This window comes from Ixodes scapularis, unplaced genomic scaffold (genome assembly GCF_016920785.2).
Source record: "Ixodes scapularis isolate PalLabHiFi unplaced genomic scaffold, ASM1692078v2 PGA_scaffold5__190_contigs__length_132052651, whole genome shotgun sequence".
Taxonomy (NCBI): Eukaryota; Metazoa; Arthropoda; class Arachnida; order Ixodida; family Ixodidae; genus Ixodes; species Ixodes scapularis.
In genome coordinates, this window is record NW_024609880.1 from 73,901,087 (window position 1) to 73,928,513 (window position 27,427).

Below are 27,427 nucleotides of genomic sequence, written 5' to 3' on the forward strand. Positions count from 1 at the left end.
ATGCTTCCAACGACCAACACAAAAGAGGTCCCCTGCGTCCGGAAGAGCGCTGTGGTCATCATAGGTGCCGGACTAAGTGGTGAGCTCTCGAGCGCTGTAATACATTCTTATTGTATTATCCACTGTTTCTAAAAGAATAAAATGTCGCGATGATTCCAACATTAGAAATAGATTCTAACAGTTACAGTGTTCTTTTTTTCTTAGTATTTATGGCATTAAGCGCTAAATATTACTTCATAAATACATTGAGTACAGGAATGCCCATTAGCTTTGCTTTAAGGCCCTCTACCTCGTTGGTACTACCCAAAACAAATCCTTACAAGTGCTTTTTCGCAGCGCCTCTCGTGGGCAACGCAGGAGGACTATTGCTAAATTACTCAAGCACCAAGGGGCATGCTGCGAGCGTAGTTTACGCGCGCTCCGAGTGCTGGCGTCTGCACTAGCAACTGTTCTAAAGCAAAAACCTAAAACAAATGGCATCTTGCACGCGCGTTCAGCAACGCCTTATTTTGGTTATTTACTTTGAATCTTTTATACGGGGAAGGCGAGCGGCGTGCGGCGCGTGGAATTACATTCTCAGAATTTTCCTTGAGGTAGTTTAACATTAGGTCTGTGCGCCGAGAAACTGAGGGGCAGACGAGAGTGCCCGGGGACGAGGACGCCGAGCCCTGATTGGAACGATTAGTGGGTAGACCTAAAGCTAGCTGCCTTTCGTCCCCACTAGCACTCGTCGAACGTGTTAGAACGCGGAACGCAGGCATCCGGCGTTGGGCCTTCGCATTCGAAAGCGTTCGACGAGTGAAGGGGAGGCAAAGGCGGCTAGCTTAAGGTCTACCCACTAAACTTTCCAATCAGAGCTGGGCGTTCCAGACTTGTGCCTGTATTTCAAATACTGTTGTTGTTTATTGTTGTTGTTGTTGTTGTTGTTGTTTCATCGTCATTATCATCATCCTCGTGCGGCCACTTCCCCTGCCCCCCTGCAACATGTGGCGGAACTGTAAGAACAGCTTTCAACAATGGCAACTGACATCGAGACTTCATGTTGCACAAGTAGATCTAGGAGAGCTCGTCACAAGCCCAGCCATCAAAGGCCAACTGGTCATATGTGAACTCGTCCGGTAGACCAGCTTATCACAGGTTATCTAGTAGGACGAATTCTTGTCATTCCGAATACAGGACAGGGATAACTCGTTGGATCACTTTTTGTAAAACACGACGTGTAATATTTTTCCCGAAAAATGTTAATTTACTTCGGTTTTGTTATAGGATTAGTTAATATCTGAAACAATCAGTTACCACCTTTGAATTGGAAACGAAATACATATTTATTTATACATGTATTATACCTATTTTTATTTTGAGTATAATTATTGTGTTATTGAGCTTGTGTAATTGTGTTACGAGCGTGTCGACGTTCGTCACCGGAACTGTGTTCCGGTAAGGATATAGCGTAGCTCTTCCACACTGTTGCAGCCCAGCATTGCTGCAAAAGCACGTCGTCACTTGTCGCAGGACAACTGGTAACACAGGCTTTCTAGATCTAGGTCATTTCGTCGCAGGAGCACTGGGCACTGCACGACACTCTAAAACGTTTTTCACATAATTATACAAAAAGAAAATCTTGCGATTGTTGTTGGCTTTGTGAACACGAACTGTTTTAACTCAGTGTAGAGTGAACAAGTGAGTGATACTATGAAGTACATCAGCAAACTAACCTCTTAGATAATAGGCGCCCATTGGGGAGAAAATTGTTCTCTACGTCAAGAAAGATTTGATTCTCAACAAAGATCGCTTTAGAACTTTCTATCTCGCCAGAAATGCTGTCTCTAGAAAAAGTAAAGAATGGAGCAGCATCAGTCTTCCCGGGAAAGCGTGTTCCTGTGTGGCAGGAAAGAGCGGAAAACTTTCTTTATGCCAAGAAAACCCAAAACGTAAAAGCCACAACAAATTAGAAGCCTGCAAGCAGCTTCTTCACCTAAAACAAGGGCCTTGCCGCGGAGGGGGGGGGGGGGGGGGGGGTGAGGGGTGAGGCTTCAGCTTCCCCCCCCCCCCCCCCGAAATCCAGCCGACCCTACAATATATAAACTTTCACCCCCCACTCCCCTTCCCCCCCCCCCCCTTCTTACCCCAAGTCATGAACATCCCAGCCATCTCAGCCCCCCGCCCCCCCCCCCCCCCCCTTTCTCCCCGAAAAAAATTCCTGGCTACGCCACTGACCTACAAGTAGATCGAGAAGACTGAATTTATTTGACCCTCTGGAGTGGTGGAACTTGAGCCAGCACGATTTTCCGCACCTCATTTTTGTAGCACAGTTCGTGTTCATAGCACAAGAGTTCGTGTTCAAGTTCATAGCGCAACAGGGCCAACAACAATCTCAAGATTTGTTTTGTGTGTAATTATGTGAAAAAAAAGCCATATAGAGTGTCGAGCAGTGCCGAGTTTTCCTGCGACGATATGGCCTAAATTCAGAGGGCCGCTGTTACCAGCTCTGCCTTGACAAGTTTTTCGGTGGCGAGTGGGCCGGTTCCCTGCACAAATAAAGCTTTGCGGAACCATGGTAAAAGCTGTTTCCAGTTGTATATGAAAGCTGCATGCGCAAACCATACATTTCCGGCGTCAAAACTATATGGGGCATCTATCAGATAAGAGACTAAATCGAGGCCGCTGAACTTGCATGTGGCAAAATTATACAAAAAAATATATTTGTAAAAATACATATTTCCTCAAGGGCTGCACAAGTACTGCGCACCATTCCGCAGCGAAAGGTTAAGTTAGCGCAAACATAGAAAAGAAAATATAAATTGGGAAAGAAAAGAAAAACAAACAATCAAACAAACATTAGGCGTGCCACGACTGACCCGAGAAGTTTCACGGTGTTTTATGGCGCCCCAGAAAATGCCAAACAAAAGCGCACGTGATCGCTCCGACCCTGTCGACAGCTTTCAGGTGTCCACCACTACCTAAGTATCTTTCTTTTAGTTGTATAGTAAAGTGCATAGCGTTAGACAACATCCGCGCAGCCGGGCATGCACACTCGCTCGCATTTGTGCTACACGCCTTCGCAGTCCGAATGCAGCGGAGATAGTAGAGTGTGCCTGCGTCGCAACATGTCCGAGTTTGTGACGCCGCAGTGTGCCTACGAGACAAGCATCGTCATCGTAGGTGCCGGGCTAAGCGGTGAGCTACCGAAGTGATTATAATGCAATTAAATCCAAAAGTGCAAGCGAGCTGGACAAGAGGTATCGGGTTCAACACCCGCACTAGGCGGATTTTTTCGGTCGCGCACCAATCCCCTAGCTGTGTTTGGAGATTTGTGTTGGTCCTCTGTCCCACTTGTTCCCCTTCTCCGCGGGGATTATTTTCGTCATTATTGTCCAGCTCGCTTGCACTTTTGCATTTAATTTCATTATAATCATAACCTTAAAAAGCAAGCCTTCACCCTCGTTGGTGTTAGACTGTAGGCAGCTGATAAAAACCTGCTTGCTCTACTGACGTCTAACCCCAGGTTAGCTCAGTTAGAGAGCGCTCCACTGGAAATGGAGAGGTCCCGGGTTCGATACCCGGACCAGGCGGATTTTTTCGGTCGCGCACAAGTCACCTAGCTGTGTTTGGATATTTGTGTTGGTCCTCTGTCCCACTTGTTCCCCTTCTCCGCGGGGATTATTTTCGTCATTATTGTCCAGCTCGCTTGCACTTTTGCATTTAATTTCATTATAATCATAACCTTAAAAAGCAAGCCTTCACCCTCGTTGGTGTTAGACTGTAGGCAGCTGATAAAACCTGCTTGCTCTACTGACGTCTAACCCCAGGTTAGCTCAGTTAGAGAGCGCTCCACTGGAAATGGAGAGGTCCCGGGTTCGATACCCGGACCAGGCGGATTTTTTCGGTCGCGCACAAGTCACCTAGCTGTGTTTGGATATTTGTGTTGGTCCTCTGTCCCACTTGTTCCCCTTCTCCGCGGGGATTATTTTCGTCATTATTGTCCAGCTCGCTTGCACTTTTGCATTTAATTTCATTATAATCATAACCTTAAAAAGCAAGCCTTCACCCTCGTTGGTGTTAGACTGTAGGCAGCTGATAAAAACCTGCTTGCTCTACTGACGTCTAACCCCAGGTTAGCTCAGTTAGAGAGCGCTCCACTGGAAATGGAGAGGTCCCGGGTTCGATACCCGGACCAGGCGGATTTTTTCGGTCGCGCACAAGTCACCTAGCTGTGTTTGGATATTTGTGTTGGTCCTCTGTCCCACTTGTTCCCCTTCTCCGCGGGGATTATTTTCGTCATTATTGTCCAGCTCGCTTGCACTTTTGCATTTAATTTCATTATAATCATAACCTTAAAAAGCAAGCCTTCACCCTCGTTGGTGTTAGACTGTAGGCAGCTGATAAAACCTGCTTGCTCTACTGACGTCTAACCCCAGGTTAGCTCAGTTAGAGAGCGCTCCACTGGAAATGGAGAGGTCCCGGGTTCGATACCCGGACCAGGCGGATTTTTTCGGTCGCGCACAAGTCACCTAGCTGTGTTTGGATATTTGTGTTGGTCCTCTTTCCCTCTTGTTCCCCTCCTCCGGAGATTATTTTCCGTAAGTTGGTCGTTTCAGGGCTGCTTCGGCGGAACCGCGCGTGCTGCCTTCGCTGCGTTCGCGGCTTAGAATTATATTTGCGGTGAGAAGCTCGCTAGGGGCGCTTTTGTTTTCCTCACTCATCCTCACTCTGGGTAGTGCACGTGCAACCCACGCGGTTATGTTTCAATCTGCATAGTGCATAAAAGCTTGGCATTGCGCGTGCTTACACCAGCGGAAGAAGTTGAAGTATCCTCAATCTGGTTCGTGAAAACATTCCACCAAGCGCCGATACCCAAACTTCTCGCCGCGAATAGGCGGACACGCTGCAGTGTTTACAAACAAGTCAGCGTTTGCCCCCGCTAAATGCGGGCACTGCAGCGCGTGCGCAGAACCCAGAACCGCGTGACATGAGGCTTGTGCACATGCGCCGTGGCGATAGCAACGCCACCGCAGAGGTAGGACGTCAGGGCGGCTTGTTGGTGTATGTAACCAATATAACGGATGAGCCTGAATCAGCCTGATTCTATTTCCAATGTATTGCTACAGACCCTCTAAATAAAACAGCACCATGTGCTGCACGGAAAGGCAACTAGCCCTCGCCTCCACCTTGAAGGGTACAGCGTCGCTCACGCCAGTTTGCGCACGTTTCAATGTTGCGGTACTAATCACAATACGTTCGCGGTTTGTTGTGTAAAGTCAGATGGAGAGTGGTCTGGTTGCCCGAATTAGGGAATAAACTGTTTTTGTCTAGTTCTGCCGTGATGTCCTCGTTAAAAGTCAGCCACGATGAGAGTCGCGATGGCCCGTTCGAAGAGTTCGTTTGACGCGGAGATATGTGAGTCTCATGCACTACAGAAAGAGCCTCGTTATTCATGGTAAGTGTGCGGCTATCGGATTTTGAATACGGCCTTATTTGTGTGGAAAGTTGCGTTCGTAGATGCGGGAAGACAGGTAAAACTACGGCCTCGCGTGTTTGTCTGGCAGGTTTAAACGGCTGATTAATTACAACGTTGAGACTGCTAGCACAACTCAAAGTGAAATATCACAATGTTTTTTGTAGTTAATTTGTGTAGCAATTGTTTTCCCATGATTGTTAATTTTAGCAACTACGTTCAACAAGGCGTGGTAAAATTATTTAGCCATGAATACAGTTTCTTGAACAATAAATAATTAAAATTAATTTTGCCTCGCGTGCTTGTTTGAAAAGCTTGAACAGCTGATTGATTACAGCGTTCGGACTGCTAAGTGCAATTCAAAGTGACAATATCGCAGTATATTTGTAATTAGTTAATGTACCAATTGTTTTCCAATGATTGATAATTTTAGCAGCTACGTTCGACATGCGTGGGGAAATTATTCGGCCCTTTTTAAGTAATTAATTAAAATTAATTTCGTGCAACATAATTCAATGTAGGCCCAAAAACGAATCACGAAGCAAGAAACCTAGCAGACCACGTCCTGTGTTTCTTCAGCTGTTTGTTAGTACACAGTTCAACAACGAAATCCCCCCACAAATAAACAATATACGGTCGATTTGTGTCCTCGCTCAGCGCTCTCCTATTGTACAAAGTGTGATTGGCGAATGTTAAAATTAAATCTGGGTTGTAAATCTTGGGGAGAGTAATCCCCTGCCCCGAAATCGGCGTATGCGATTCATTCGTAAGGCAAGTTTAAAAAGAAATTTACAAATGTCTGTTCTTGTTCAGTTATCAGTTCTTTTTAGATAATTTACTTGCACCTATTATAATTTTATAATCTGCTGACCGAAATCGGCCTTTTCTTCGACACTCGCGTGCAGAGGCGGCCACTAAAGGATCCTACGCACAGTTGCGTTTGACAGCGTCTGAGTGCGTTTGACTTCGTTACGTCGAGAAACTAACTCGAATCACTGGCATGCTCCGTTTGAAGCGTGGAATCAAATTCAAGGCATAGCTTGGCACATAAGAAGCAGGGATGTCCAGGTTTCTCGCAGCCTCAACGCCGTCAAACGCAACTGCGCGTAGGGGCCTTCATGCTGCTGCCACGTGGAGGAACGGTGCTCGAACCCTGCTCGGCCCGGATATTCGTTTTATAGACGCTTTCAGGCAGCTGGGTGTGGGCGCCGCCATAACCGACCTTCAGTTTGTGTTCGCAATTACTCCGTTTGCTTCATTTCATCATTACCACAGCGGCACAGGTTATTGCCACTTTAGGTGCTATATTGTGCCCTTCTCCTAAGCATAGGCTTTTGTGGTGGCTTATGAACTCCCGCTTCAGTGGCTCTGCATCAAAGCCGTCGGAACTATTCAGAAGATGGGGAGGGGGGGGGGGGGGGGGGACGTTGATTTTGCGGCTCCTTTCGCGTATTGTTTCCATTGAATTTCTAAACTATCAAGAGGGGAGGGGGGCGCCCCCTCCCCTTTGTTCCGACGCGACTGCTCTGGGTCTTGGTAAGATAAGAGAAGGTCGGTAATGGCGGCTCATTCCGGCGCGTGTTTAAAGCCGTCTATAGTTCTGTACTCTTCTGGAATGTTCGAGATCATTCTCGTCTGTCATCGTGTGTTCTGGTTCTGAACATCCCTGACCTGATGACGTTAAAATAAAAATAATTAACTGTTTAAATGTTTCGGGACAGTTGCCCTTTTGTCGCCGGCGCAGGATGCGTGGTACTTTTATACTTTAGTTTGTCGGCGCAAGTTCGCCCTATTAAACCGTCGCCTTTCCGTCGCCGACGCAGGATGCCCGGTGCTTGCCTCTTTTAGTTTGTCGGCACGAGTTCGCCACATTAAACGTTTAGTCTATGAGTTCTACATGCACCTACTAATTTTTTTTTCCATGACACTTGGTTTGAAAGAATACAAATATGACATCTGCATGTTTATTCAATGTTGTGTACACCTAGTTCCTGAATTATGACCAACAAAATCAAGCTTCTTATCTTAACCTGATTTGAAATGTATTCGACTATTTATCGAGCGTAGTCGGGCTTTAACGAAAACTTCCAACCTTTGAGCTTACTTAAAACTAGTTTTTCTTCTTTTTGTTTTTGTATTTTACAAAATGAGGTTTTAAAAATTAGATTTTTTTTTTTTTTTAAGCACAAGTTCGGAGAACAATTTAGGATCGTTTCCCCCTCTCAGAGTATGAATACGGGACATTTAAAGAACACCCTATTTATAGGGCGTTGCGCGCGAGAGCCATCTTGTCGCGACATGTGTGAAATGGGAGGTGAGTTCCTTGATTCTTCGTCGTCGCGCTGGTCATCACTTGTATGCATACAGTGCGCGACAATGTTAGCACAAACGCGACATCGGTATTTTCGTCTTTATTTTACTTTTAATAAGTATATGTTGGCGGTACTGCTCCTACATCGTACCAAAAAAATATGTACGGTATTAGCTGCAGACACGATGACAGAATGCGAAGCGCAAGTTCGTCTGCTTCTCGCACAGGAGTTGCTGTGACGACAGAACGACGCCGAGCTCTTATTGGCTAATTGAAGAAATAGTGGGTACACCTCAAGGCAGCTAGCATTGATGTCTACCCGCTATCCTTCCAATCAAAGCCAATCAAAACTCGGTGTCGTTTTGACGTCACCACAATCCTCCGCAACAAGCAGACGACTTGCTCTCCGCATAATCTGCGGGCACGACTCAAGCATGTTCGACCGTATGTTTTGCTTTGTACGCATATGTATGATTCGAACGTATCTTCCGAGAGTTTTTCTATGCGGAGCGCAAGTTCGTCTACTACCTTTGCAGGGGTTATGGTGACGTCAGAAAGCCGAGCTCTGATTGGTTCTGATTAAAGGATAGTGGGTAGACCTTAAGACATGTTTCCTCGAGGTCTATTCACCATCCTTCGATCAGAGTTCCAATCAGAGCTCGGCGTAATCCCTGCAAAAGTAGCAGACGAACTTGCGCTCCGTACAACCAATGCGTGACCGTACCGTCGTACAACAAGAAAGAAAACACGCCTCAGAAAGTCTTTGCAGAATTGTGTATTATATAGCGGTGCGGGTGTAACCACGATCGTTTATCGTCCTTGCTCACCCGTTTCTCTGATCTTTTGGAAACAGTAAATTGGGAATACGCACCGCGTTTATTGATTTTTGCGCAGGACTCTGCGCCGCCAAGCTGTTGACAGAAAAAGGAATCGACGTTCTTGTCTTGGAAGCGAGAGAAAGGGTTGGGGGACGAACTCACAGCATCCTAAAGGTACGGCAGCTTTAGAAAAAAAAAAAAAAAAAAAAAAAACAGGATATGGACGCCGACAACTTAAGAAACCCGGGAGGGTCTGGCTTTTTAGGTCTGCGCTTTCAACAAACGTTGACTAACGAGTCATCATTTGCTGACAATTGGGAGCAATGCAAAATTAGCTAATTTTCAAAAGCAGGCTCATTTTCGACGTTTTTGTTGTTGTTGTTATTGTTGTCGTTGTTTTTGTTGTTGTTGTAGTCGTTGTTCTTGTTGTCGTTGCCGTTGCCGTTGTTGTCCTTATTGTTGTTCTTTATTGCAGGACCCTGCCGTGGGTTGGGTAGACCTCGGGGGCTCGTACGTGGGTCCTACGCAGAACCATATCCTCAGACTGTCGCGCGAGCTGGGTATCCAGACTTACAGTGTATTCTCCGATTTCAAAAGCATTCACTTCAGCGAGGTAAGCGTTTAAAAAAACCAAACATCTGGCTTACAAAAAAAAAAATACAATTTTTTTTAATGCGTCAACTTTTATATATATAAGTAACGTTTGAGAGTGTGATGCGGGAAAACTAGGAAACTTTTCAAGTCGAATACAGCAGAAATAGTCGGAGAACGTCTCCTACTCTTGTCTTTTCTTCGACTTCAATGTTTCCTCATTTTCCCGCACCACAGTCTCAGGTGTTATATTATCATTCATAATCACCAGGTGGCCTGCACACTCACTGTTATTTCGTTAGGTATTTCTTTGATGTTCCCAAGTCCAAATGTTACTTGCGTCCGCTCATCTGCTGGCCTTCTTCACTCAAGATCTACGTGGAAGTGGATGCTGTTGCCTCCTGCACGAGCAAACGCGGCACATAAAAAAAAAAAAAAAGAAACTACGCTGAGTGGTTTTTAAAGTGCCAGTCGTTGTCTACATTGTAATTTTATTTCACAACGTTTATACTTTAGTACAAAATGCATTTTCTTTCTTTTCTTTCTTTTCAGGGAAGAGCTTTTTCTTTAAGCGGTTCATGGCCGACATTCGGCTGGCGAAGTCCTCTCGCCTGGTTCGACATCAACTTCGTCGTACACGAGATGGAAGCGATGATGAAAGAGGTGCGCAAACGTTTACAAGAGGTCTTCGCTTTGCATCTCGTATCGCCACGTAGACTGTCTGAAACACTCTGCTATGCATGGTTAATATGAATTTTCCGATAGTTTTTGTGTTGTCTTTTCGCACTTGAGATTGCAAAATTATATTATAATTTATTGCGAGGGCACGATAGTAGGGGCAACGTAGACCAGTGGCGTAGGCAAAAAAAGATAAAAAAAAAAAAGAATAATCAAGCCCCCCCCCCCCCCCTCTTTTTTCCCCCTCCCTGACTAGAGAACCACGTGAGTCTCTCAAGTCAAGAAGATAAAGAGACCCGGCTGAGGGCAGTTCGGTGAAAGGTTGAAAATATTCAGTGCCATGCTGATCCAACCGAGAAAAGGCATAAACCGGACACATGATTACGATATGCTCGCGCATGTTACCTATAACAATATGAAAAATGTTTTTTGTTGCCCCACGCGACGCAATCGATAACGAACTCGTTCTTTGTAGATCCCGTGCGTCGACCCTTGGAACTGCAGACATGCTCAAGAATGGGACGGCCTCACCCTGCAGGTGTTCTTTGAACAGAAAACTTGGACAAAGTACGATATATATAGATATACTATACAATGATCTCTAGTTCTCCACTAACTATACGTCCGTTTACTCTAAAGTTCTACTCGCTTGTTGACTGATTGGCGTATTCTAAATTTATTTCAAGTAAACACCGTTTATTTCCCGCGTACGTGCAACGTTGTTCGCAAGTTTTACGCAGGAGAGGGCCCTCCTTTTTTGTAATTACTGACTGGAGGAAAACGGCAGGGCGCCTTTTTCGGATCCCCGAGCCCCAGCAAGCTCTCGTCGCCTTCCGCCGTGCTTTGACTGCACCCCCATGCTCGAAGCTCACGAAACGCCGAAGTATTACCCAAGTATAGTCTCCTATATACTGGCAAAGCCTGGCAGATCGACACGAAAAGCCACCGCCGAAATGGAAAAAGTGGAGCGGCAGACATATCGGATGAGGAAAGCCACGTGACTGGCGCCCCGCTGCGGCGAGACGCCTAAACACACTTCTCCCGAGCGAACAAGTGTGTTTCGGGTCCTCTCCGCTGCAAACGGTGTGCGCTGACGTCCATGGTTCCTCGAGAAATGGCTCTTTGATGCCCTGTGCTACCAGATCCTCGCGCTTCAAATCTGCGACTGGGCTGCGTTGTCGAACTTCCAGGCTTTGTGAGTACAGAGGAGTCTATGACCCAAGCTATGAAGCTCGCGCTAGAAGTGGGACGTTGAAAGACCTGCCTGACGTTTTTATTCTGTCACCGTATCGTTCTCAAGTTGCCGTTGACTATCACGTACACCGCACGGCCGTACGCTGTGAACTCATAAAAGCGCCGTCACTCGCAGGAGCGGATTAAGCTTCCTCATGGCTGTAGCACGAGCCGAGTTTGCCTGCGAACCTCATGAGATCTCCCTCCTCTGGGCGCTCTGGAGCATCAAGTGCTGCGGAGGAGTCCGGAGGATTTGCAGCATCGACGGCGGCGCTCAGGTAGACCATCGCCGCCGGCATTTGCGATGAGTGAAGACAGATCCACGGAGTACTTCGCCTGTATATAGTGGCGGCTAATTGTAATTACCTTTATGCCGCACTGAAGTGTCGAGAAAGACGGTGGAAAGGGGTGCGAGAAGTTTCCCATGGGACTCTTAACATGTCACCAACTATTGGTCAGAGCACAATCGCCCTGCAGTCGTACATACATAAAGACAATAGCCGAAGCTAGTGCACATTGATTTGGATTGATAATCAACGTACCAAACGGAAAAACAATCGTGATTTTTTTATTATGAAATCAATTAGATTTATTTGATTTAAATCATATTAAATTGATTTATATTATTAAAGCTATACAATGGTGCCTATTCACTCGATGCGTTTTTTTAAACGTGACAGATTGATTGATCGATTCATCCGGTCAGAAAGTTTTCTTTCAATAGAACATTACTTTTCTAGTGTTAGCTTCTTTCGCGTTCGTATTCACTTGCAATAGGACATTACGCATCAGAATTAACTGCTGGGCTAGTTGGTAATGCATTATAGAGGACAAGAGCGCAAAAGACACGGACAAGTAGAAGAACAGGACAGAACAAAGCGCTACTATCAACTGGCGTTTTTTTGTTTTTTTGTTTTATGTAAAACAGGAAAACAAACCTGGACTTTTTTTTTGTGATAGAAAAGGAGGAGGAAGGTTTCTGTGAAGACAAGGAAACTAAAAAAAAGGAATATATATATACAGTCAAACCCGTTTATAACGAACAGCAAGAAACACTACGATCAGTTCGATATAGCAAGTAGTTCGATATAGCAAAAACCATTTACAACGAACTTCCACGATGTGTTCGTTGTAAGGCGAGAGCTTCCCTCTCGTCCTCACCTCTTCACTTTTGCCTTGTAAGCCCGCGCTAAAACTTTTTTTTTTTTTTTTGCATGCGTGCAGATTTTGTTTTTTTAGCTTATCTCCCCTTCTGAATCGCTTTTCTTCGTGAGCAAACCTTTGAGATGAGAAGTTTTTTTTTTGTGTGTGTGTGTGTGTGTGTGTGTGTGTGTGTGTGTGTGTGTGTGTGTGTGTGTGTGTGTGTGTGTGTGTGTGTTCCGTGCGTGCAGTGTATTTTTCAGCTTTCTCCTCTTCTGAATCGCTTCTCTGCGCTCAATTTTGTTCGCAACTTGAGCATTTGAAATTTTTTTTCTTTCTATACTTCTTTTTTGAGGGAAGGGACAGGCTAGAAGACGATTGTTTGCGCGTTTTGGAAGCCTTCCCGGAGGGAAAAGTTCGATATAGCCATTATGTTGTTCGTTATAAAAAGTACTGTTTACATACATTTTTATTTAATTTTTCTGTGAGTTCGATATCGACAATAAATCGCTGTACGTGGGTTCGTTCTAAACGGGTTTCACTGTATATACATATTATTTTTTCTTGTGAAAAGCTATAAAGAAAAGCAGGACTGGGGAAATGAGACTAGAGAAAGAAAATAAAATACAATTATGAACAAAAATTAGAAAAAATAAAGTTTTTTTTACATCTAAAGAAATTTTAAAAAATTGAAAAATTGTAGCGTTTTAAGAAAACAAATTGTGGTATTGACTTATCTGTCACGACGGTATACCCTCGTGACGTCACACGTGACGTCGCGCGTGACGTCATTATAGGAAACACGGGAAATAGGAAACACGGCTCCACGTGACGTCACACGTGACCCCACTCAACCCGGAAAAATTGTTCCGCTGCGTGAAACTTTCTTTGCTAAATTTGGCGGGGAAATGTTCCCTCTAAATTTCCCCGCTGAGGAGGGAGAGGGGAGGGTACGGAGGGGAAACTCTCCCCTCCGTAGCCTCCCCTCCTCCTCCTCAAGAGCTGCGCTCTAATTCGGCATTGCACAAAAATTGTAAACGTCTTTCTTTTTCTTTTTTTTATCGAAACACAAAAGCAGAAGTTTTGTTTTGTCTTTTCTAGGAGAAAAAGTTTCTTACTGGAGCAATGAGCGTCAGCGAAAAACTACACCAACTCCTAAAAGGTACTGTATCTACTACCGTCTTTTAATCAAGCTATAGCTGCAAGGCGTAAACAAATAAAAACGAGAATGTTCTTTATTCTAGCCAGAGAGAAATATACATTTTGTTATTATTATTATTAATATGAAAGAGAGTTTAGTTTGAAACGTAGGCTCTAAAAAGCGTCTCCATTTAAGGGTGGGAAAAAAGGGAGGAAAAGACGATCAACAAAATTATTAATATTGATAAGATGAAAAGAAATAAATAAAACACATGCTAGGGCGTCGAGGTATGACAGTGATGATGAAAGAAATAAGATCAAAATTTTGGTTGAAATATTGCATGTAATTTTTGTAAGCTTTACGTTCATGTCCATATGCTAGACACGTATAGCAAAATGTGCTCCATGTGATTTTCCCAACCAATTGAATCTATTGAGGACCACCGATCTAATGACAACATTCAGCTACAAGGTGGCGATATCCAGCAATTTTCGGAGAGCGGAATAAACTGATGTCTTTCTAATAAGACATAACAACTGGAAAGCACACTTAAAATCTGCAAATGATGTTCATTGTAAGCGACGCAGTAAGTAAAGCGAGGACCTAAAGAGACACAGCCCCGTTCACTGGACTAGAAGAAACATGACTTCTGAGTCATCTGACATGGACAAGCGATTGGGGCTTCAGCTTTGAAGCAGAGATCGCCATCTCGAGCCAGAATAATCCCGGTATGTACCATTGTTTCAGATATATCTTTCTTCGTTTTCCTCGTACACAGATGGCATACACTTTGGCGTCAAAGTCTGTGGCTTGGCACAGGACAAGGATGGAGTCAGCGTAACCGTAGCCAACGGCCACTTCACGTATCGGGTGAGTCCTCTGTCATGGTGTCCGGATTGATATTCTGACTGTTCTGCCTACCGCGTCGTTATGTGTTTCCTCGATCGCAAGGTGGTGATGAACGTGTGGATGCTGCTAATTTTACTTTGTCAAGGTTGGCGGCTTGGGCAAGGTAAAATGGACTTAGTCTTAACACTGAAAGGCAACGAGCTATTTCTTTCGTCCGAAAAATAAAGAAAAATCTATGTCAATGCTTATGGCATTTGGCTCGAGTTCGATCGAGATCGTGAATAGTTTAGAACAGTTGGTGTCTCTTTTTTCTTTGAAAATATGTCTTGGGATTGCCATGTAAATTATTTGATTTCCAAATTGTCACGTGTTGTTGGTTTACCATAGCGCCACAGCCAAATTCTACCAGTTCGCGTTAAAATTATTATTTACAATGCTTTGTTTTATTCGCCACTGAGGTACTGCAACCTTGTCTGGGACGTAACCACGGAATCCAACCTAATCAAAACTTACCTGTTAAAAAAAAATAAAAAAAAAAACATTTTTTTGGGAGTTAATTTTAATGCACCTTATGAGATGACTCTCACCCTGAGACCATGTCTAGTGACTTCCAAATGTTAAAAATTCATGACCTATCTGATTATATACTTCTAATCACCATTAAGAATGAAAACAAAAAGAGGACGTGTTCTTTTACACGAGATAGCTGCATTAGAGAGAAAAAAGAGAACGGTTTACTGGACCTACCAAATGAATATTGGAAGGTTCCCACATCAAATTATGGTAAAGTTATGGGCAGCAAATGATTCGGTACTTATATCCAAACCTCTAAACAGCTTTGGAGCAAAAAAAAAAAAAAAAAAACCTGAAATTTAGAAACAATGTTTTTAGAGAGTTGCGCAGCATCTTTTTACGTATTATAATTTTATGTGTCTCCTATCTGCTATTCACTTCCGTTTACATTTGTTCTTTGTTTTCCTTGCCCGAAAACTGTCGTTCAATGGCTGCCGATGGGGCTGAGTGCCAGTCAAGCTTCTCGTTGAAACTTTTTTTCTTCTCGTTTTCCTTCACCATTTCCTTATTTAAATAGAAATAAAGGTTTATTTGTTTATTAATTATTAATATTATTACGTCACACCCATTCTCTGCCGCGATCCTATAGTGATCCTATAGTGGTGAGGTGAAAACGGGTTTAGTCGACAAGAACTCAAGCATGCCACACATGTTGAGACGCCGCAGCGACAGCGACGCCTATACGTTCTCTACTCTCCGAGACTTTTGATAACGTACTTTCATTAAAAATCCGAGCGTAGCGGACGGCGACCCGATGGATCCAGTCAAGCTGCACCAGAACCGCATCGTCACGGCAACTGTCGTTTGTGAGCGCTTGCTATTCCCCAGCCAAACCAATCACGCGCAGTGAATGCCCCGTGACATTTTTTTTTTTCTCTGCGTGATTGGTTTAGCTGGTGATCGAAAACGCGCACAGACGACGATCGCCTAACGCCAACGTTACTAAAACACTCAGTTGGGAAACTCAACCTCGAAGCCCATGCCGCTCGCATCCACCGAGACCAACGTTACTAGAACCACTCCGTTATTGGGAAACTGCCATAGAGACGGCCCTGAAGAAGTGGCCCCGATCTGTTCTGTCCTCCAGAACCGAGCTAATGGCGAACACAACGCCGCCATTTTTCCCGCAGCGGCCACTCGAGAAACTGCACGTTACTTCTATTTTGGCTTTAATCGGCCATTTTGGCGCCGAAACAGATACAGCGGAAGAGGTTACAGGGGTGCCACCCCCGTCTTCCCAGCGGAAGCGCCGCGAATTACTACCGAAGTTAAAATGCACCTAGGTCGGGGCGCGCTATCTGAAAGCACCGCTGAGGCATGGTTGTATAAAAATAATATTAATTGTTCCGCAAAACCTTGCAAACTAAAGATTATAAAAACATCACGCGCCCTTCATTTTGTACTAAACTAAAAAAAAAAATCATACAAAAAGAGTCTTTTTCATTTGCTTTTAACAAAAAACATGCTTTCTAAAAGCTCAATGTGACCACAGTACAGACAAATGATAAAGAGTGGCGCTGTTGTCGTATTTAGCTCGGTCTCGGTGGACGCCGGCGGCCCAGGTTTCGACGGCGAGTTTCCCAACTGAGTGTTCTTGTAACGTTGACCGAGACCAAACTAAATACAATAACAGAGCCACCCTTTAGCACCTAGTTAAAACATGAAAGTTAATTTATAATGTTACTGCGAAATGGCACTGCGAAATGGCGCCACAGGCCCTTGCGCGACTCGACTTGAACCGATACGTACAGCATATGGCTAGAACGTGGCCTTCCGAAGCGCGCGCGCGTTCGCGCGCTTTGGTATTTTGGAGGTATGCGTGCAGACGTGTAGTTCCAGGAGTGGCCGCTACCGGCGAAATGGCGGCGTTGCGATCGCTATTAGTTCGGTTCTCGAGTACGGATCGAAGCCACTTTTTTGAAAGCAGGCTCATTGGCAGTTTCCCAACTGAGTTGTTCTCTTAACGTTGGCTAACGTCGACTGCGATCGGACTTAGTGTGAAACTGGGAATAGCTTTATTTTGAAAAGACTAGTAAGCCTGGAAAGATTTCACGTTTGTCCAGGTACCCCGAGGGATAAAGATCTAGCTGTGTTTGGAGATTTGTGTTTGTTCTTTGTCCCCCTTGTTCCCCTTCTCCAGGGATTATTATCGTCATTCTTGTCCAGCTCGCTTGCATTTTTGCATTAATTGCATTATCATCATAACCTTAAAATGCAGGCCGTTCACCCTTGTTCGTGTTAGACTGGTGGCAGGCGATATAAACCGTTTGCTCTACTGACGTCTAACTTGTGGTTAGCTCATTTGGTAGAGCGCTCCATTGAAAATGGAGAAGTCCCTGGTTGGATACCAGGACCAGGCGAATTTTTTTCGGTCGCGCGCCAGTCACCTAGTTGTGTTTGGAGATCTGTGTTTGTTCTTTGTCCCCCTTGTTCTCCTTCTCCGGGGATTAGTATCGTCATTCTTGTCCAGCTCGCTTGCGCGTTTGCATTAATTGCATTATCACCAATATCTTAGAAACTATCAATATTCGCGAGTCTTTCCGAGGCAACTTCTTTTTTGTACGTCTCGTTCCTCGGGAGATCGAACACATTCCCATAAACATAACTTTGATTTCAACTTCACGCCGCTACGAAGAAAAACATAACTAGGATAGGCCGAGGTCAACAAAACCGACAGAAACAAAAAAACAAAAAAAAAAAACAAGAGTGAGAGAGAAAGCGAACGAGCTGGCTGAAGTTGGACGCACTGAAATCCGCAATACAGGACGACACGAAAAATTATCAAATAGTAAAATAAGAAAGAATAGAACCAGCAGACGTAACACCCTAGCAGAATCAAAGAGCTTACTTACTCTACCAAAGTGCTAATGAGGAACCATCTCTTGACGGTTCTAGGCGACGGTACGGTTAGTGCTTATATTTCCAACGATGTGTACGAAGTGAGTTTTCTACAATGGCCGATTCTGCTTCCTTCTGTTAACTGTACACGAACCAAACTTTTTACAGGCTGGGTACGTCATCATGACAGCTCCCTTAACAATGCAGCTTCAGATACACTACGATCCTCCTCTGACCGCTCCGCGAAGCATGCTTATCCGAAGCTCCAAAGCAGGCCGCGCCATCAAGATAATTATATACTACAAACGTCCATTCTGGCGGTACAAGGGTAAGTCACGGACGTGTGAAAATAAAATAAAAAGTTTTCACTAGCGAAATAGACATGGAAATGTGGTAATTAAGGGGGCTGTGCAACAATATTTGGTGGGAACGTTTCTCTTTTTACAACATCTTACTGGCACTGGTGGGCCCTAAGAATACTCAAACGCAACGTCGCTAACCAAGAAGCGTCTTCGTTGCGGTGGAATTCCAAGGATAAAAGCGGACCTCTTCTTTCAGTCTCCCCCTCGCAAAACTTGATGACGGAGCTGCGGGGACAATGCAAAATTTGATGACGTAAAGTGGGGATTGAAGTACACCCAAATGAACGATATTTGAATGTGATGCATAGATTGGACCCGAGCATTGCGTGAGCACTCGATTTGGGCTCGTGATAATGACTAGCTCGAGAAGCACTCGGGTAGTGGCCCGTGTCCAATCGCTGCAACGACGACAGTAGCCGAGCCAGAACCATGTCTGGAACTCAGCGCGTGTCCTGTGCTTTGCCGACCCCAGAGCGCGGCTATGATCAACAATGGCGGCATATGATTGGCTCCAGATCACGTGGTCGCTTGTTCTGGCTGCAAGTTGAGGGTGTGAACGCTGCTCGTTTTTCTTTAATTTTTTTTTCTCTGGGACTCCTATTGCGTGGGGTGAAAAGCAAAACGCGTGTTTCATAGGTCAGTAGCGTCAGAGATTCGTTCTAAGCGGTATTTGAGCAAATTACAAAAATGGTTGCACCGCCCCTTTAAGACCCCGAGTTCGAGTTGGCTTCAACTTTACCTTATGGCGAATTCAACTGGTCGTTTCGGAGCGCGCCGGGATCGACTTTTCTGGAGCGAGTCTACTTCACTCGGCGATCGGGATCGAGACCGACGTCTTTCACTGGCCATTTTGGATTAGCTCCCGCTCCAGATCTCGAACTGGATCCGAGAAAAGTCGCTCCCACGATTTCGGCGGGTTCAACCGGAAGCCAGCCGGGCCAGCCCTCGGCGTACACACGTGACTTCCTTTCTCGTGGGGCATCTCGCCTGATCTCGCCCATCTCGCCTCAGAAGAAGCACGTCGCGGGCTTGGCTCCTAAATTGTCTTCACATCAGAAGAATTCGTAATGGCCACTTGCTTACCCCTTGGCTCGACAGCCGGTTCGTTTTCCAGGAAAAAGAAGAAAAGGTATTTGCCGTGCTACGGGCATTCCGGCAATCTTTGCTAGAAGCGCCTGAGCCATTCCTGCCGCTCGTGCGTCGAACACGTGTTTGCGCCCCGATTGCGAAAACGTCTTCGAAACGACCGCGGCGGCCGCGGAAAGGAGATTCCCGGGCAGTTGAATGACGGGAAGGCGTCCGCCGATCCCAGAGCACTGGTCATGTTCCACATGGGGATCCGTAGGCGGCGCGACCCCGTTCGGATCGTGAACTCCAGTCTGGATCTAGTCAACTGATCCCGCGGCGCGCTCCAAAATGCCCAGTGGAATTCGCCATTAGTTTTCTTTAGAGTGACTATAGTCGGTGACAAGTCAAGAACGAAGTGGAAGCTCCTCCCACTTCTTCCCACTCTAGCAGAGCGAACGCTGGAGAGGAGGTCGCCTCCTTTCCAGCGTTCGCTCTACTAAAGAGGAAAGAAGTGGGAGGAGCTTCTACTTTGTTCTTGACCTGTCACCGACTATAGCAAGCTAGATAGTCTCTGCGCTTCAATATACAGCGTGTTTCTTGAAACACGAACCAAATCGCTCCTGCAAAAAAGCAGCGCAAAAAAACAGGGTTTATTTCGCATTGATTTATGCAAAATGACCCACCTAGGAAAAGTACTAACGTTCGGAAACACTATGCTTGTTAGTGAGCGCGTTGGTAATGATATAGGTTTAGAAAGAGTTGTATACGTAAAGACAGGGGACGAACAAACATATTTCAACTTTCAGCAAACAAAAAATTTGTTGGTAATGATATAGGTTTAGAAAGAGCGTTGGTAATGATGTAGGTTTAGAAAGAGTTGTATACGTAAAGACAGGGGACGGGACAACACATCTTTCAACTTTCAACAAACAAAAAATTTGTTGGTAATGATGTAGGTTTAGAAAGAGCGTTGGTAATGATGTAGGTTTAGAAAGAGTTGTATACGTAAAGACAGGGGACGGGACAACACATCTTTCAACTTTCAACAAACAAACATTTGTTGGTAATGACGTAGGTTTAGAAAGAGCGTTGGTAATGATGTAGGTTTAGAAAGAGTTGTATACGTAAAGACAGGGGACGGGACAACACATCTTTCAACTTTCAACAAACAAAAAATTTGTTGGTAATGATGTAGGTTTAGAAAGAGCGTTGATAATGATGTAGGTTTAGAAAGAGTTGTATACGTAAAGACAGGGGACGGGACAACACATCTTTCAACTTTCAACAAACAAAAAATTTTTTGGTAATGATGTAGGTTTAGAAAGAGCGCTGGTAATGATGTAGGTTTAGAAAGAGTTGTATACGTAAAGACAGGGGACGGGACAACACATCTTTCAACTTTCAACAAACAAAATATTTGTTGGTAATGATGTAGGTTTAGAAAGAGCGTTGGTAATGATGTAGGTTTAGAAAGAGTTGTATACGTAAAGACAGGGGACGGGACAACACATCTTTCAACTTTCAACAAACAAAAAATTTGTTGGTAATGATGTAGGTTTAGAAAGAGCGTTGGTAATAATGTAGGTTTAGAAAGAGTTGTATACGTAAAGACAGGGAACGGGACAACACATCTTTCAACTTTCAACAAACAAAAAATTTGTTGGTAATGATGTAGGTTTAGAAAGAGCGTTGGTAATGATGTAGGTTTAGAAAGAGTTGTAAACGTAAAGACAGGGGACGGGACAACACATCTTTCAACTTTCAACAAACAAAAAATTTGTTGGTAATGATGTAGGTTTAGAAAGAGCGTTGGTAATGATGTAGGTTTAGAAAGAGTTGTATACGTAAAGACAGGGGACGGGACAACACATCTTTCAACTTTCAACAAACAAAAAATTTGTTGGTAATGATGTAGGTTTAGAAAGAGCGTTGGTAATGATGTAGGTTTAGAAAGAGTTGTAAACGTAAAGACAGGGGACGGGACAACACATCTTTCAACTTTCAACAAACAAAAAAATTGTTGGTAATGATGTAGGTTTAGAAAGAACGTTGGTAATGATGTAGGTTTAGAAAGAGTTGTATACGTAAAGACAGGGGACGGGACAACACATCTTTCAACTTTCAACAAACAAAAAATTTGTTGGTAATTATGTAGGTTTAGAAAGAGCGTTGGTAATGAAGTAGGTTTAGAAAGAGTTGTATACGTAAAGACAGGGGACGGGACAACACATCTTTCAACTTTCAACAAACAAAAAATTTGTTGGTAATGATGTAGGTTTAGAAAGAGCGTTGGTAATGATGTAGGTTTAGAAAGAGTTGTATACGTAAAGACAGGGGACGGGACAACACATCTTTCAACTTTCAACAAACAAAAAATTTGTTGGTAATGATGTAGGTTTAGAAAGAGCGTCGGTAATGATGTAGGTTTAGAAAGAGTTGTATACGTAAAGACAGGGGACGGGACAACACATCTTTCAACTTTCAACAAACAAAAAATTTGTTGGTAATGATGTAGGTTTAGAAAGAGCGTTGGTAATGATGTAGGTTTAGAAAGAGTTGTATACGTAAAGACAGGGGACGGGACAACACATCTTTCAACTTTCAACAAACAAAAAATTTGTAGGTAATGATGTAGGTTTAGAAAGAGCGTTGGTAATGATGTAGGTTTAGAATGAGTTGTAAACGTAAAGACAGGGGACGGGACAACACATCTTTCAACTTTCAACAAACAAAAATTTTGTTGGTAATGATGTAGGTTTAGAAAGAGCGTTGGTAATGATGTAGGTTTAGAAAGAGTTGTAAACGTAAAGACAGGGACGGGACAACACATCTTTCAACTTTCAACAAACAAAAAATTTGTTGGTAATGATGTAGGTTTAGAAAGAGCGTTGGTAATGATGTAGGTTTAGAAAGAGTTGTAAACGTAAAGACAGGGGACGGGACAACACATCTTTCAACTTTCAACAAACAAAAAATTTGTTGGTAATGATGTAGGTTTAGAAAGAGCGTTGGTAATGATGTAGGTTTAGAAAGAGTTGTAAACGTAAAGACAGGGGACGGGACAACACATCTTTCAACTTTCAACAAACAAAAAATTTGTTGGTAATGATGTAGGTTTAGAAAGAGTTGTAAACGTAAAGACAGGGGACGGGACAACACATCTTTCAACTTTCAACAAACAAAAAATTTGTTGGTAATGATGTAGGTTTAGAAAGAGCGTTGGTAATGATGTAGGTTTAGAAAGAGTTGTATACGTAAAGACAGGGGACGGGACAACACATCTTTCAACTTTCAACAAACAAAAAATTTGTTGGTAATGATGTAGGTTTAGAAAGAGCGTTGGTAATGATGTAGGTTTAGAAAGAGTTGTATACGTAAAGACAGGGGACGGGACAACACATCTTTCAACTTTCAACAAACAAAAAATTTGTTGGTAATGATGTAGGTTTAGAAAGAGCGTTGGTAATGATGTAGGTTTAGAAAAAGTTGTAAACGTAAAGACAGGGGACGGGACAACACATCTTTCAACTTTCAACAAACAAAAAATTTGTTGGTAATGATGTAGGTTTAGAAAGAGCGTTGGTAATGATGTAGGTTTAGAGAGAGTTGTAAACGTAAAGACAGGGGACGGGACAACACATCTTTCAACTTTCAACAAACAAAAAATTTGTTGGTAATGATGTAGGTTTAGAAAAAGCGTTGGTAATGATGTAGGTTTAGAAAGAGTTGTATACGTAAAGACAGGGGACGGGACAACACATCTTTCAACTTTCAACAAACAAAAAATTTGTTGGTAATGATGTAGGTTTAGAAAGAGCGTTGGTAATGATGTTGGTTTAGAAAGAGTTGTATACGTAAAGACAGGGGACGGGACAACACATCTTTCAACTTTCAACAAACAAAAAATTTGTTGGTAATGATGTAGGTTTAGAAAGAGCGTTGGTAATGATGTAGGTTTAGAAAGAGTTGTAAACGTAAAGACAGGGGACGGGACAAGACATCTTTCAACTTTCAACAAACAAAAAATTTGTTGGTAATGATGTAGGTTTAGAAAGAGCGTTGGTAATGATGTAGGTTTAGAAAGAGTTGTATACGTAAAGACAGGGGACGGGACAACACATCTTTCAACTTTCAACAAACAAAACAAAAACAAAAAAAAATTTGTTTGTTGAAAGTTGAAAGATGTGTTGTCCCGTCCCCTGTCTTTACGGTAACACTAGTTTCTTAATTTTGAGCAACTAAATTTAATTAGCAAGTTTAACGGTATGGTTTTAATTCGGCACTTTCTGTGAATAATTGAAAACCATTAAATCAGTGCACTTTACAAAGAAATACGGCACCAGGAAAATTTTACTCCGTTCCCAAAAACACTTAATTTTAAAATGTCGCTTTCCCACCAAAAAGCATCCCCGCGCCAGAGGTCCTGCTCTCCTCTGGCCAAAGCGCGCAACTAATGTTCGCCACGACGTTGGCCATGCATTCTTCGCATGACGGAGGTGAACCCAAGATTCAAAAGCTCGTGCTTTGAACATGCACAGCGTTGCATTTCGCCAGCCCGCGCCACAACTCCCTCTGTCCTGAGGGAGGAGGGGCGGAAGTCGCGTGCTTTGGCAAAGGGTAGGACCGGTGGCGCAAAGATACGACCCCTTACAAAACCGAAACCTAGAAACGCGTCTAAATTGAGTTTTCTCAATTTTTCAGGGGCCCTTGAGGGCCTTAACTTTAAAAATTATGGCAATTCTCTCTTGGACCTGCAGAGCCATAAAGACTGCATGTTCGTGCCACGGCACGAATATAGCCACACACCTTATCCTTGTTCACTCACCATACCCAAAAAGCTGCGACGCCAATGGCACGCTTGTGCGTGTAGTCTTGTCAATCTGAAACTGTTGCTGTTAGTGTTGAGGGAACACGTCTTCGCTGTTTGTTACTATTTACAGTATACTTGTAGCACGAGCACGCAGTTATAATGGAGCTTCAACAGTCGTTGATGGTGCCAGCCGCATTATAACTCCCCGATTTGTGCATAAGAACAATAATTGATCAGAGGCCCCCTCCCAGGCTACAGCGGGCAGGTGACCAGCGGCGATGGCCAACTTTGCTTCAACGAAGTTCTTGACGACTGTCATCCCAAACGGCCCTTGGCAGCGCTCACGGTGTAAGCAAAAGAAAATCTATATGTAAAGGCGCGAGTTCTGAGCAGATGCTTCAGAGTTATATCCCTCGGACCTAGGCTATGCGGAGCGCAAGTTCGTCTGCTTATTCTGTAGGGGATATATACCTCAAAGCAAGCTGACTTGTGGTCTACCCACTATCCTTCAATCAGAGCCAATCAGAGCTCGGCGTTCTGATGACACCCCAACCCCTGCAAAAGAAGCAGACGAACTTGCGCTCCGCATAAGCGACGTAGAGATGATGTGTGGTTCATACAGAATGATGATTATAATTAATTTAATTGATGAAATATGACACCTAGTTGTAGTAATATTTTCCATAACTGCTTCACCTCTTCTCTTTGACAGAACCCCAACCATGTGCTCAGTGACGCTCGTTTCTATGCATGTTTCTTCCTCTAAAGCGAAGCGACAATAGTTTCTTCGGCAAGTGTTAATAAATAAACGAAAAATATAGGCCCTCGTTTTGAATGCTGCGACTAACACATGAACAAGAAAGTGGAGAAAAAGAACTACTGAGGTGCAACAAAAAAAAAATGTGCGACGGTAACTGGTACGGCCTGACGACTTAAGGGGAAAACAGGAAAACGGATGGTATTAAAATCACACATAAAATCAGTAACTGAAGTCACGAATATATGCATAAAGAGAGGACAAAGTGGATTGTCTAGAAAAGTACCCGGGCCTTTTACTCCACCGTCATCCAAGGAGCGGAATACTTTTTTTTTTTTTTTCAATTTTCACACGGTGTAGTTTTGGGCCGAATACGGTGGAATTAAAAAAAAAATTGTGTCATTTATTTTTAGCTGGAAACCTTCGTGGGGTCAGACGGCCATAGGCAAATCTGCTTTGTTTCAATTGAAATCATTGAAATCATGTCATTTTTAACCTCCTGAAAACACAAACATTCACATAAAAAAGAACGCGAAAGTTGGGGTCATGAGAAGATAACTCTACAAAAAACGAGGGCACTAGTTGAAAAAAAAGAAAGACCACAGCAGTAGATAAACTATGAATACTCCCTTATTTGTCTTTTTTTCCGAGAAAGCCTCTTGCGTACTTTCAACAGCGTTTCGGCACCTCTTGGGTTGTCTTCGCGGGCATCATTCGTTTACAGCTTTTTCTTAAAGAACTCAGTGAGTCGTACCAATCTGTCGCAGAATTTATCCTAATAAGAACCAAGCACCAAAAAGGAACTGCTCACACAGTGCTTTCGGTTATGCTCTTGACAATGGTGCCCATAAGTATAGGCAAAATGGAGCTCTATGTTAACATTTTTCTCCCTACAACCTTCTTTTTTTTTCGCAGTTTCGTCGTTGGCGACAACGCACTAAAGCTTCAAAAACTGCCAGTTGAAGCAAGGATGATGCAGATATCTAGAGACTTGGCACGTGTGTTCCAAAGCGATGAGGCCTATCACGTACGTTAACGATATGCCGCTACGATTCATGCCTGCAACTTCTCCGACGTACCGAACCCTTATTTCAGTATGCTCACTACGAGGAGAAAAACTGGTTCCAGGACCGGTACTTCGGAGGTGGCTACGCTTCTGTATTTCCTGCAGGCGCAACGACAAAATACGGAAAGTGAGGCTCCTAAGATATTTTTAAGCTTAAGTGAAGAAGTTTTTTGTAGTACTCGTTTGCCTACCAGCTGTCTTGATGCAGGGTCCTCCGGCAGCCCTTTTACAGGGTCTACTTTGCGGGAACCGAAACTGCAACGTCATGGCCAGGTACCATGAACGGTGCAGTGCAGGCTGGAGAAAGGGCCGCCAGAGAGGTGACCAGTTTCTTGCACCTTATATTTGCGAGACTGCGCGGTTTTCAGTGTTTCCTCCCACCAATAGGTTTCTGCCATTGCTATACAGGGTGTTTCACGAAAAGTGGACAAATTGGATATTGCGAATACTACGCATCGCACCAAAAAAAGGCTTGTGTCGTTTTGGTCCTAGGCCACGGGGCCTATTTAGGAAAATTATTGAAGTTTGAAATAATTAAGTTGTTAGTTATTTTCGCGTATATAATTTTCTATATATTGAGTTTAAGGGCATGGTTTTTATTAGAATCCTGCTGAGCAACATCGAAAAACGCTAAATGAACAAGTTGCAGAACGATAGAAGGCACGCGCGGTATTTTACGGCTTTCTGAAGAGCCGCACAACTTTCGACGGGTTATTAAGTTTCGGTTTGCAATCGGAGCGCTTCTCCAAACTCGACACCGACGGCACCGCACCCGGTGGAGAAATAGTGCAACCTGCCTCCGCTGCGCTGTCCTCGCTCGACGTGCGCAGCAGAGGCTGGTTGCACTATTTCTCCACGGGGTGCGGTGCCGTCGCTGCCGAGAATAGCTTCGATTGCAAACCGATAATTCCAGGGACTCTACCGATACTTAAAAAACCCGTCCAAGTTGTAGGGTTTTTCAGAAAGCCGTAAAATACCGCGCGTGCCTTCTATCGTTCAGCAACTCGTTCATTTAGTGTTTTCTGATGATGCTCAACAAGATTCTAATCGAAACCATGTCCTTCAACTAAACATATAGAAAGTTAATTACGCGAAAATGTTTAACAACTTAATTAGCCCGAACTTTAATCATTTTCCTAAATAGGCCCCTGGCGTAAAACCAAAACAACACAAGCCTTCTTCTTTTTTTTCTTTTTTTTTTTTGTGCGATGCGTAGTTTTTACAATACTGAATTTGTCCACCTTTCGTGAAACACTGTAGATATCCAATTATAGTAACACACTGATGGTATCTTTGTAACACCTGTATATGCTAGATATTCATTTGCCTTTCATTGCTGCACGTTTCAGGTCCTGCGCGACATGAAATTGATAAAAGAAGATGAAGTATGGGCCGACGAAAAGGAATTTAAAGTAAGATTGTTTTTCTGTGAAGGTAGACGTAAACTCTTGACTAGAAATAAATCGGTGAAGGCAAACGAATGCTTTTGGAACGCAATCGTGACATTTTTACAGTTGCGTTCGTGTATCCACAAATATCACTCTAGTAAAATGCGGGGAAAAATTTATCACAATGTACATGATTGCAAACGTGAATCAGCGCACCCTTGAAGTACTGCCACGGAAAAAATAAACTTGAATGAATGAACTAGGCGAACACAACGAATATTGGTTACAGGTACGTCAAATTCTAAACCAACTAATACCGACTTTCGTTAAGCCCAAACGCCACAACTAG

The 27,427-nt window shown here is 43.8% G+C and overlaps 1 protein-coding gene across 1 annotated transcript; it reads left to right on the plus strand.

The window, feature by feature from the left end:
• LOC120850131 (amine oxidase [flavin-containing] A-like) lies at positions 1 to 27,427 on the plus strand. The gene is made up of 15 exons (XM_040222510.1): positions 1 to 79; positions 8,661 to 8,758; positions 9,060 to 9,197; positions 9,728 to 9,838; positions 10,329 to 10,420; positions 11,223 to 11,364; positions 13,328 to 13,388; positions 14,146 to 14,237; positions 17,796 to 17,955; positions 24,119 to 24,215; positions 25,540 to 25,651; positions 25,720 to 25,817; positions 25,899 to 26,010; positions 27,040 to 27,102; positions 27,368 to 27,427. Exons 1-15 carry the CDS (start codon positions 1 to 3, stop codon positions 27,425 to 27,427), a joined length of 1,515 nt encoding a protein of 504 aa, XP_040078444.1.

What these genes read in the sequence shown, in the direction of transcription:
- LOC120850131 (XM_040222510.1), top strand. Translation starts at nt 1, where the DNA reads ATGCTTCCAACGACCAACACAAAAGAGGTCCCCTGCGTCCGGAAGAGC. An exon ending in GAACAGAAAACTTGGACAAA is followed by an intron (nt 10,421 to 11,222) that starts GTACGATATATA and finishes CGTCACTCGCAG; the next exon opens with GAGCGGATTAAGCTTCCTCA. An exon ending in CCCTTGGCAGCGCTCACGGT is followed by an intron (nt 24,216 to 25,539) that starts GTAAGCAAAAGA and finishes TTTTTTTCGCAG; the next exon opens with TTTCGTCGTTGGCGACAACG.